This window comes from Mirounga leonina, unplaced genomic scaffold (genome assembly GCF_011800145.1).
Source record: "Mirounga leonina isolate KUSES-001 unplaced genomic scaffold, KU_Mleo_1.0 Mir_174, whole genome shotgun sequence".
Lineage (NCBI taxonomy): Eukaryota > Metazoa > Chordata > Mammalia > Carnivora > Phocidae > Mirounga > Mirounga leonina.
In genome coordinates this window covers 50,422,668-50,435,273 of record NW_023270451.1, presented here as the reverse complement: position 1 = coordinate 50,435,273, position 12,606 = coordinate 50,422,668, and the positions used below count along the sequence as shown (strand labels likewise).

Genomic DNA, 12,606 nt, shown 5'->3' with positions numbered 1-12,606 from the left:
CTCAGGCCCTGGGAGGCACAGTCAGAGGCTGCGGAGCAGAAGTGCAGACTTGAGTGAGGGTGGAGCTGGGCGGCAGGGCGGGAATGCTTCCTGGGGGTCTTTGGCTTTCATCATGGTGAGACCTGACTTGTACTTGCATTGAGTGCCAGCCAGCTCTGCAGCAGGCACTGCTGGGCCTTTGGGCTGGTCCTCAGCCAGAAGGTACAGCTAGAAATACCAAACAGAAAGCCCTTCTGATAAATGCTTGACTCCTCAGAGATAGGGTTTCTTACTTGCGGAGAGGGATGGCAGCACCTCATCCCATCACAGGGCCTACAGCACCAAAATGTTGGATTCCCTAAGGTTTGTTTCAGCAGATGTGCAAACACACAGAGACTTCATTATGCTTTTGACAGCCGTTCTTAAAATCTAAAGGAAGGGCGCCTGGGTGGCTCAGCTGGTTAAGCGACTGCCTTCGGCTCAGGTCATGATCCTGGAGTCCCTGGATCGAGTTCCGCATCGGGCTCCCTGCTCAGCGGGGGGTCTGCTTCTCCCTCTGACCCTCTTCCCTCTCGTGCTGTCTCTCATTCTCTCTCTCAAATAAATAAATAAAATCTTAAAAAAAAAAAATCTAAAGGAAGACTTGAGAAACCACTTCAGTCAAGGGTGAGGGATCCCAAATTATTGTTTGACCGTGACTTTATTCTAAGTAAGAATGTTAACTGCATGTGAAGTGTGAACACTTTGCTCCTGTTTTGGCTTCATACCTTTATTTCCTGAGGCTCTGCCCATGACATTCTGGCGTTTTCCCTTGATTATAAGAGGCTCATGGGGCGCCTGGGTGGCTCAGTCGTTAAGCATCTGCCTTCAGCTCAGGTCATGATTCCAGGTCCTGGGATCGAGCCCCACGTCGGGCTCCCTGCTCCGCGGGGAGCCTGCTTCTCCGTCTCCCACTCCCCCTGCTTGTGTTCCCTCTCTCACTGTCTCTCTCTGTCAAATAAATAAATAAAATCTTAAAAAAAAAAAAAAAGAGGCTCTTACGTTTGCATTTATTATGTGAGGAGAAGCAATGCAAATATACAGGAAGTCTTCTGTATGTGTGTCCCTTTGGTGTCATCATTTGGCCACGGGACTGAAAAGCACATGGCTCACTGGGGCCCTTGCATGGTTGCAATAAGGGCTTGTTAGAAACTATTGCATTTAAGAGGGCCGTGGGCCAGCCTGATCCTTATCCCAGCCTCCGAAATGGGCAGGTGGGAGCCAGCCTCCCGCTGCTCATCCGGGGATGTTTTGTCTGTTAGAATGACCTGCTAGACAGGAACTCACTGCAGGATTGGATAAAGCCTAAAGGCTGCTGACATGGCTCACAGGACAAATTCACGTCAACAGAAAGGGACAGCCCACGCATGATGGTCTGCCTTCGCTCACTCATTCATTTAACAAATATGTCTCGAGTGACTCCTGCCTGCCGGGCCCTGTGCTGCGGATGGGCAGAGAACCAGAGACACTTGTCCCACCCCACCCCACTCTCCCAGGTTGTAAAATTTGGGTGGGAGGGTGAACAGAGACTGTGCTTGAGTAGAGGAAACAAAGGCGGGGGTTGTCATGAGAGCACACGGAGACACATCTCCCCCAAGCTCAGGAGTTAGGATATTCGAAATTGAGAACTGGAAAGTACCTTTAAGTTTCCAGCTTCTCAGTGTGCAGACTGGGACAGTGACTTGGCTGGGGCTTGCCTGCTGGTACAGAACCCTACTGGCCATACCCTCACCAGCCTCTTGACCGCCATAGTGCTCCCCCCACGGCCTGGCTCCCTCTGTGCCTGCCACACACAGCTTGGTAGCAAACCCAAGTGCCCCAGAGAGCCTTTGAGGCACGCGTCCCATTATTATAAACTGTTTATGTTTCCTGAGTACAAAAATGCACACTCTGTGTGAGCAAATATTTGGGGGGAATATTCAGTAGGTTGAAGAAGCTCTGTTGTATTTCTTAGCTCTTGACCGATTATTTCAGAGAGGAGGTATTTGTACTTTCCACTTAGCATGACTTTACAGGGTAGATAAGTCCCTCCACACAACTAATCCAAGTTAATGGATATAAAAAACTTGAATAGTCCAAAACCAGGTCATTTAACACTACACTGGGTGGGGAAGGAGAGATGCAAGGATAAACACCAGTGAAGCATAGTAGCAAAAGGTAGAAAATCCACACCCAGGGAGCTAACCAATCTGGGCTCAGACTCCAAGGCCACTACTTGGACATGTGGCTCTTTAGACAAGTTACATATCCCATTCTAAGCCTGTTTTTCTAAGGTCTAAAAAAGAAAATGATTAAAGTGTCCACATCATTGCACGGTTATGAAGATTCCATGATGTAGTGCCTGAAAAGCACTTAGGATATATGCCTGGCACATAATATCCACTCAGAGAAATGATCCCTCTTACCATTAGCTGATAACCAGAATGGGACATGTTGTCACACTGTTGATATGTCAGTGGTAAAACTGACACTATGACTGTACTTGTGTATGCCTCGCCTTATCTCAGAAGGTACAGTGGAAGTATAGTGAGAAAGGAAAAGTAAAAACGGGGCCAGAAATCAGGCTAACGCCTACCCTGCCTATCTGCCTCCTCACTAAATATTGGCCACAAGCTTTGTGCAGGGCCTTCTCTCAGCAAGTGCCAGCAGGATGGTCTGGTCAGTTACACAGTTTTCAGTGTCCAGTGCACTTGACAAATGCTTATCAAATGCCTGCCACGTACCAGGTACTGTTCTGTGTATTGGTGATTTAGCAGTGAAGAGGACAGATGCAATTCTCGCCCTGCAATGATTGTATTTTAGTGGGGAGACACAGTCAATAAACATAGTAAATAAGATTATAGCATGTTAAAAGAGGATAATGACAATGGAAATATAAAGCAGGATAAGGGAAATGGAGAGCTGGCAGTCTTAAGTAATGTGGTCAGAATAGGTCCCTCTAGTTGGGATGATAACATTTGAGTTAAGATGTTTAAGGGACTAAGGGAGCAGGCCATGTGTATATTTAAGAGAAGGGTATTCCAGCAGAGAGAAAAACCAGTGCAAAGGCACTGAGGTAGGAGTGGGTCCGGGTGTTCAATAAATAAGAAGGCCACTGTGGCTGAAGAAGACTAAGCAAGGAGGAGAGCAAAAGGAGGTGAGTCCAGAAAAGTGGCTGGGAGTTGATGATGGAGGGCCTTGTTGGGGAGCCTTTGGAGGGTTTTGAGCAGAGGATTGATGTGCTCTGACTCAGGTTTCTAAATGATCCCTCTTGCTATTGTAGTGGGAATAGACTCCAGGGAGGCAAGTCTGGAACCAGGGAGGTCAGTAAGGAAGTTATTTCAATAACCCAAGCGAGAGATGATTCAAAGTGATTCAAGTCTCTACTATAGATTAGATAGATTTTGAAGATAAGAAACAATGATATTTCCTGATTGATTGAATAAGAGAAAGAGAGGAGTCAAGGAGGAGTTCACAGTTTTGTTTGAGCTGAACAACCAAAGGCGAGAAGGAGTAGAGCAGGTCAAGACAGGGGGTCAGGAGTTCAGCTTTGGACCTGTCAAGTTTGAGGTGTCCGTGAGACATGCACATTTGGCATGTCTCACAGTTGGTTTGACGAATTTGGAGTTCAGCTGAAAGGTCCGAGTTGGAAATATAAATTTGGGAAGCTGTCAGCATAAAGTTGATATTCAAAGTCATGAGTCTATAATATAAAGAACAGAAGAAATTCAAGGACTGAATTTGGAGGCCCTCCGGTTGTCAAGACAGATCAATTTCCATGAAACAGACACTGTCCCTCCGCACACCCAAAGTCTTCACCGAACCCTTTTAGATCAGGGGTCGGCAAAGTATAGATGGCTCTTGGGGCAAATCCAGCTCACTACCTGCTTCTGTAATTGGAGGTTTATTGGAACACAGCCACACTTGTGTGTTTACATACCATTCGTTGACTGCTTCCACTCTACTGCGGCAGAGCTGAGTAGTTGCCACAGACAGCTATGGCCCCGAGAGCCTGAAATATTTCCTGTCTGGCCTTTACAGGAAATGCGTGCCACCCTCTTTTCTAGGCGGACACCGAGTGGCAGCTCAGTGGGGCAGACCGCAGGGCCAGGAGGCAGCTCACTGGTCTAGCAGTGCCGTCTGTCTTCTGTATGTGGCACTGGCCTCGCTGCTGGCCTTGGACCTGGGATTGTCTCCCAGAAACGATGCTGGACCTGGAATTGCTCTTCATACACTCATTCACCCTACCCCCTTTAATCTTCCTTCTTTTATTTATTTACAAGGCCTTTAGACAGAATTAGAAGAATATCTATCAAAATGAGGGCAGTGAACCCATGACCTTGGCCTCATTGACCCCAAGCTGAGAATCTCTATCCCAAACTGCAGTCCACAACGCATTACACTGAGGTCCAACCTCATCCACAGACACACCATGTAGGTGTTATATATGTTTTCCTAATATGAGTGAATTTTATAGCAAGTGGGTCCATTTGCATGAAAAGAAGAGGAAATCACTTAGAAAAAAAGAAAAGTTGTCCTCTTTTTCTCATTGCCCAGTCATGTTTTAGAGGCCTTTGGGGTTCACAACAAGGAACGGTTAATTCTTGCTGCAGTGGATTCACTCACTCTGGAAATATCTCCCCAGGAGACGTTTCCATAATGGAGTGTGTCACCATGCGCACGTCTGGGTCTTACACTAAGATGTCATAAATCATCGACTAAAATGACTCGGAAGTACTTTCAATTATTTCCTCCTTTTGGTCCTCTTCCCTGCATCTTTATCTCCATTTTAATAATTCAACTCTAGCCTACTAAAACTATTATTTAAAGATACATCGCAACCTAAGAATCAATGAAATTCCCAAACCCTTTCTCCAGTGACCTCTCGATCCCTTAGTGCCATTTCATTCTCTCTGCCCCATCGCCCTGGCTTGGAAGTCAGGAGCGGTGATTTACTGTTGCGTGTGGCTGCCCTGGCGTTTCCCCCCACCTTTTTCTCCCATTCAGAGCAGGGTTCATCAAAGCTGCAGTATACTAAGTCCATTTTACAAAAGCTGAACACTGATGATAAATAGTTTTAGTCATCTGAAAGGCCGAGATGAGACCCTGGAGGTCTGCGCAGGAGAGCTTTACAAAGGTACCAAGCTGTGTTCTTAGGACTCAATCTCCATATTATGCTTTATAAATGTTCAGTTGCAAGGGTATCAAATGACAGGAGGTTTAAAGCCATTGGAGTTTAAAATATGTATTAGCAGAGTACTAGCACACCTCATTAGAGGGCCAGATCCTTTGATATGACTTTTTAATTCTCTTTATCTCACATGTAAATAGAAGCAGTTTGTATGCAGAAGATTGAGTTCCACACTTAACCTCTATGAGCTGTTTCCCCACCTGTAAAATAGAAATAATAATACCTACGTATTAATAACACTACTACGTGTTCCCAAAACTTGGAGGTTTTTGAGGGGGAGCGAGAAGGGGATGTTAATTGAGCTAAAATCGCATAGTCCCACTACCCGACTCAAAGCAGGCACTTCCCAAGCGTGAGTGCCGTCCCCACCCATGAGCCAATCACCCTGTGAAGACAGCCTGTCTGCAGTCGGAGCAGGTCCAGAGTTGAGGTGGAAGCTGACAGACATGTGAGCCATGACTACAGTGAAATGTGGGCGTATGGAGAGTTGGCCTGAGGGAAGGAGAGAGTATCATCAAAGCAAATTCAGTAATAACTTTGCGTTCCTGCCCAGGGGGCTCGTAGAGCACTTGCACTTACACTGTCTCCTTTGGGAGTCACAGCGTTTTCCCACAAAATGTTCGTATCCCCATTTTACAGGTGGGAAAACTGAGACTTAGATGAGCTACATGAAATGCAAGTCATGGGCAGAGTCTAGATTGAAACCCTAGTCTTCCAAGTTCTAGGTCTATGTTCTAATCAATACTTTAACACTACTGAGGGTTCTCCCTGTCCAGCATCAACCAGAACAGCTCTAGCTATCCTAGACTCAAATGCTAGAGCACTACATAAAATTTCACATGATTAAAAAAAAAAAAACTATTCTCTTGGGGTGCCTGCATGTCTCAGTGGATTAAGCGTCCGACTCTTGATTTCAGCTCAGGTCATGATCTCAGGGTCGTGGGATGGAGCCCCGAGTTGGGCTTGTGCTCAGCCAGGAGTCAGCTTGTCCCTCTCCCTCTGCTCCTCCCCCTGCTCTCTCTCTCTCTCTCTCAAATAAATAAATAAAATCTTCTTAGAAAAAAAGAGATTTAAAAAACATTGTACTCTGTCCTGATATCTTTAAGGCATAGTGCATCTAAAACTAAGTTATATTATATTAGCCTGACTCAAGATGCAAATAATCCCTAATTTATCCTATCATTATCCCCAGCTCTGTGGGCTAGAATCAGGGATGATATGTTGCTCCCATTTGTAAGTGATAGAGTGGAAAGCAAAATGTGGTCCTGCAGTTTGCTGTGGAATTAGTAATTACATGGCTGCCCAGTATTGCTCTTTGGTCAGATCACAACTGTAGTCTGGGAGTTTACCTGCTGTAGGGGGGGAAGTGTGACCAAAGATTTATTGTCTTGGCAAAGCCAAGTGAGTTTCTGCATGAGTTTATATCTGTGGCTTTGAGAAACAAGGGAAGAAACTTCTCGGGAGGCTTTGGTATAGCAAAACGTCACGCAAGTGGCTGGTGCTTTGGTGGGTATTCTGTAAATGTCAGAGAATCTATAGTGTTGTTTTAACAGATCAACCTGTCCACTAACTCTTAATAAATAATCCTCTAATGCACCATCTTGGGAGGTGTTGGGATGGTCGTGGAAAGATGTGGCTTGCACTTCGCTGCCCCATCTGCCCACGATGCCCTTTCAACCAGGCGCTGTTCTCAAGGCATGCCATGCAATGCGTGTGTGTTCTTCACAGGGAACTGAAGGAGAAGATTCAACCAGAAATCTTGGAGCTGATCAAACAGCAACGCCTGAACCGCCTCGTGGAAGGGACCTGCTTTAGGAAACTCAACTGCCGGCGGAGGCAAGGTATTGTGTCTGGGGCACTGTGTCCCAGCGAGGGTGAACGGTGGCCTGCTCCCCTGGGGAGTCATGGGGCATGGGTGCCGGCTTAAGGGTAGGCCTTGCAGCATTGGACTCCGAACAGGAATAGCAGTTCGGGTAAGTTTTGACTCCCCATGTGCACCCAGGGAAAATCAAAGAATTACCAGAAGACCCATGGAACTGAAAAGCCACCTGAGCTATTTAGTGCCACGAGTCTGCTAGTGTGTTTTCAAGAACAGCCAACATGTATCGAGAGCTTACCATGTACCAGGCTCTCCTTTTACTTATTTTAATGCATTTCCTCCTCCTGGTAACCCTGGGTAACTCTGTGGTTATACCCACTTCACAGATAAGGAAACTGAGACCCTGAGGAGCTAACTAAGTTGCCCAAAGTTGCGGAAGAGCAAGGATTCATACTCCAGCAACTCTATGGCCCTTACTTTCATTTTATTTTTATTTTATTTTAACTTTTTTTTTTTTTTTACGGCCTTTACTGTTAATGACTCCCTCTGGTGTCAGGAGAGCTGGTACCCACAGCTGGATTTGATTTTGGAACTTTCAGCATGGATGGCCCTAATTCTCAAATCCCCATACTGATTCCCTTCTAGGTGAAAATTACTTTATCTGGAGGTTTAAGTAACAGTGCACCAAGGTGGGATAGAATCAGTTTTCATAATCTTGCAAGAACTTCTGAATTGTCTCAGTGAACTTTAATCCCAAAATACCATGTCAGAATGGGTGCCATTAGACTAGTTCCAATAGACAGGAGGCACTTTCTGCTCTTTCTCAGTCAAGGAAGTGAAGTCTTTTGATTGCTTTCTTCTTCTCTTGACAGGCTGCTGATTGCAAAGTCACAGGATTCATGTCATACTGTCCTATAAACAAACAGTCAGAAACTAAAACTAAAGATAAATCTGGGGAGAGTGATGAGATTGAGGGACAACCCGGAGCAAGCATAAGCAGTAGCAACTCTACCAAGAAAAACACCAGTTATGGCCCAGGAGAAACTCTGGCAGATATTTTTGAAAACCAGTGGATGCTCTGCTCAGACACAGAGCTCACCCACTAATGACAAATATCATTTCATGTTTATGCCAAGCCCGTCCCTCTGGCTATTTTCTTTAATGGTTTTGTGCTGAATATTGAGTAAATTCAAACAATTTCAGATATTACAGTTAAAAATCATATTAAGGAACTTCCAAAGGCAGAACTTCCTTGAGAAATGAAAGTATAGGTTGTTCCCAGAGGATGGCAAGCTATGGAACTGAGCTTCAAAAGGGGCCTCAGGGGAAGGACCATGGGCAGAATGATGATAAGAGCTAAGTTCCAGCTGGGACTGAGAAAGGCTCCGTTGGGAGAGCAGCCAAAGAGGGAGCTCCCTCCTTTCTCACCGCATTCCTTCCATGGGGCATCATCATCAGGGCAAATGCTTTTCCAGAAGATAGTGTGGCATGATGGTGAGGACAAGAGCCCTGGGGCGGGATGAAATGGGTGCACTCCCGCCTCTCCCCCTGACCAGCTGTGTGACCGTGGGCAGTCTCCCCATCAGAAATGGGGATAACAGGACACCTGGGTGGCTCAGTCGGTTAAGCGTCTGCCTTCGGATCAGGTCATGATCCCAGGATCCTGGGATCGAGCCCCACATCAGGCTCTCTGCTTAGAGGGGAGCCTGCTTCCCCCTCTGCCTAGTTCCCCCTGCTTGTGCTCGCTCTCACTCTCTCTCTCAAAAAGAAAAAAGAAAAAAAAACAGAAATGGGGATAACAATGCCTGTGTCCTGAAGTTAGTGTGAGGAGGGAAGGTGATCATGAATGTAGCTCTGAGAAAGCCACCACAAAAGGTAGCAGCTACTCTTCTAGGAGGTTATGTAGGAAAAGAGCGATGAGCTGGGAGTGAGTAGACTTGACTCTCGGCTTCACAACTCTAAGTAACCAACTGAGCGCCTTTAGGCAGACACGTAATCTCTCAGGGCTACAATTTCCCATCTAATAAGTGGGAGAATTGGACTAGATGATCTCTTAGCTCAGTTAGCCAGATAGTCGATTCTATGCTTGATCTTTTCATCACCTTTGGAAAAATCAATAGTCAGGACATACTGCTCCCATAAGATGATTTATAAAGTTTTTATTTACTTGGCATTGGGCAAAGGACATAAAAGTGGGAGGAGGAGGGAGAAGATGGCACATGGATTTATACCATCCAGTGCCTCCACTGATGTCTAACTAGAATCCTCCAGAACGTAATTCAAAGAACTCAACTTAACCTTCTGGTCTACTTTACTACAAGTCTTCTTCCCTTTCTAGGCTGAAATGGATAAGATTCTACTAGAATAATCCTGTTTCTAGATATAATAATGACAGTCTTTTGGCTAAAGAAGTATCAGCCCATTATTTGCCAATTTTTCCCGTTTTCTAAAAACGAATTACCTAATGAACAAAAAAATATTAGCACCTAGATTATAAATTTATTAGTTAAGCTCCCTAGGGAGCCTAGCCATCTGTATTTAATATAAAATCATCCTTCTGGGTGCAGAAAGGAAGACCTTTTGGTGTTTGGTAAATGGATTTAAAATCTGGTGACTAGATCTGCGTGCATAAAAGTAGGGATTCAAAGCAGACTGTGATGGAATTGGTTTCCTATCACCCCATAGAAACATTCCACTTAGATTTACACAGATTAATGAGGACATGATGTAAAGTCATTTTTTTAAAAAGATTTTATTTATTTATTTGAGAGAGAGAGAGTGAAAGAGAGCATGAGCAGGGGGAGGGGCAGAGGGAGAAGCAGGCTCCCCGCTGAGCAGAGAGCCTGACAACGTGGGACTTGATCCCAGGACACTGAGATCATGACCTGAACCCCCCAGGCGACCCTGTAAAATCATTTGAATCCCTTCGAAAGAGGTGCACTTCCACAGGAGCTCTCAGAAGGGAATGGCCACGTGCCCTCCCAGGTTAAAGAGCAAGGACTCTGTGAAGGAATGGCAGCCATACTCCATTAAAACCTGTTCAACAGTGAGTCAGATACAGATGAGCCAATTTAAGTATTAACTGTACAGGGGATAATAGGAAAGAGCTTTCTGTCCCACAGAACCGGAAAGCGGGGGAGCAGACAGAGTCCTTTACCACACCACATTTGGACAGAAGACCCAAGTTAATACCTACCCATCATTCTCCCTGCCTCATGCACAGCTCTGCTACTTGGTTAGACTGATGGAGATATTCACAGATCTGGGTTTCTAGGAATTCTGGCCACACTGGAGAACTTGGAGGCAGTAAGTCATGTGAGACACCTCAAGTGGTATTCAAGTCTCTGCTTCCCCACTCGCTAGCTGGGTGGCCTTGGGCAACCTACTAGATCTCTCTATGTTCCTATTTCTTCATCTGTCTAATGATGCCAGTTGTAAGTAAGGGCAGAGTGCTTTACACATTGTCAAACATGATTTAGTGACATTTAGCATTAATTTTAGCTTGTAGATCCTCAGAATATAGGTTTTTAAACACAGCTGGGAGAGTGGCAATGGATGTCACATACCAACCTCACTCCATTCTGTTCCCACCACAGAGTATCTAAGGCTCCTGTTCCGACTCCTTCACAATGAGATAGATTGCCTTGCTTCTGTGTCCCCTGGGCTTCTGTGGGACCGAATTCAGATGAAATTCCAGAAGTTGTCTATGGTAGGGCCATTATTTGCATCGTGAGAATCTGCAGGATCAAGAACTGCTCCCTGTTTTCCTTATATTTCAGAGATTAGAGTCTTTCAGAATCCTTCGTGTTGAATAGTCTTGATAAGAGCCCAGGGCTACACATTGGAGTGTCATTACAAGAAATGATAGCATGAAACTTTTGCTTCTCATTGAAAATGTTGTCCATTTTGTTGGCCAGCATCCCTTCTCTAAGCACTAACACAACCACCTTCTCTAAGCACTAACATGACAGACTTAATTTGGAACTCGGATGTGAGCAAAGCATGTGCCCCGAGGAACTAGCATGCTTCCGTGTCCCTGCCAAGGGTGATCTACCTTATCTCGGTGTCTCTGCTCAGAAAACCTAGAGCCAAGTAGTATATTCAGGCATAGTAACCAAATGAACCCTCGTTAGGAACAGGCTGTTTCTTCCTCCACTGTTGATTGAAATTTTTGTTTAATATTTCATTAAACCTTATCATAACTCATTTTTATTTACAAAAAAGGGATAAATCAACACATATTTTCAAAGGAAGAAAATCCAGTTGATTTTCAGGGACAAAGCACTTTCCAGTAGCTCAAAATAAGAGATGATCCTTGTTCTCAGAAGGTGGAGCGAGCAGGAGTGGACAAGAGGGGTTACCGTTAATGGGAAAAAGAGGAAGATGCTAATAGCTGTGAGCCAGCTCTGTGCAGGATGCCGAAATGTTTTAGATAATAATTAACATTACGTAGCAAAAGGGGAGTAGGGATCTCTAAGGTTCTTACAGCTTGGCCGAGGCTACTTAGCTGATGTGTGAGGGCCAGGTGTGGAGCCCAGGTCTGTAAGACTCCAAAGCAGCAGTTAGGCCAAACCATTTTTAAAAGGATTTGGGGTTCTGGAGTCATCTTCTGTTGTGAAAGGAAGCAGCAGTCTTCAGGGAGACAGAATCCGGAATCAGAACACCATCTCGTTCTAAAGATTATCCAGTGAAATGAGGAAGATTTGGAAGGCAGGATGGCCTCTGTCTCTATCTGTATTCATTGTCTTCCTTTACTGGACCAATAGAGCAATCTCATCAGACGTATCTCATCACTCAAAGAAGACATTTCCCCTTAAAAACATTGCTGCATCCCTTGTGTTTTATGACTTGGGAAGCTTCAGACCTAGGCAGGAGAAAGACCTGAGCACACTAAAGATGTTGCACATTTTAGGTTAACCTAGGAAAGCTCCAATATCCTAATAGAAGTGCCCTAAGATTTTACTTTAGTAAAGGCCACCTGCTTCCCAAACACAGGACTCTCAGGGCCCCCTGGGCCAGCAGCCATTTGCCCCCCGAGTCCCCGACAGAGCCGATCAAGACTCCGTTCTTGCCGTGCCCTGTGCCTCACTGACCCTCCCAGCATTTCACACTCATGGTAGCTAGTATCCAGCTTGCTGGGCCCCCCTGCAGTCCCACTGGCCAGTCCCAAATGTGCGTCTAGCCTTGGTGCTAAAGACTAACGGTCTTCTGTTGGATATAGCTACCTATGGCTCATTTAATTGAACTTAAATAAAATTTAAAACTTCTTTTCTTACTATTGGATAAGTATCTATGGAGTATTTCTGTCATAGCAGAAAGTTCTATCAAACAGTGCTGCAAGAATTACAGTTGTCAGTGGTTATTAGCTCCGTAATGATCTATGCGACATTGGGAATAGCTTTAATCAGCCCTGGAGAACTTCTTACCAGGCTTGTGAGCTCTGAAACCAGCTTTTCTCTCTGATCCTACACACACACACACACACACACACATGCATGCACGCCCACACACATGCACTCATACAGAGACAGACCGAGAAAGTGAAGCACAGAATTATCTCTATCTTGTCAGTTTCTGAATTTGGAGAATGGAGAAATGG

At 45.2% G+C, this 12,606-nt stretch overlaps 1 protein-coding gene across 12 annotated transcripts in view; it reads left to right on the top strand.

Annotated features, from left to right (window-relative positions):
- The window catches only part of ELMO1 (engulfment and cell motility 1), a 540,114-nt gene that overhangs the window by 499,786 nt on the left and 27,722 nt on the right, over positions 1–12,606 (top strand). For all 12 annotated transcript variants that reach the window (XM_035020922.1, XM_035020919.1, XM_035020915.1 and 9 more), the window contains one exon: positions 6,917–7,029. In XM_035020922.1, coding sequence (XP_034876813.1) covers positions 6,917–7,029 — 113 coding nt within the window. The remainder of the gene's footprint in view (positions 1–6,916; positions 7,030–12,606) is intronic.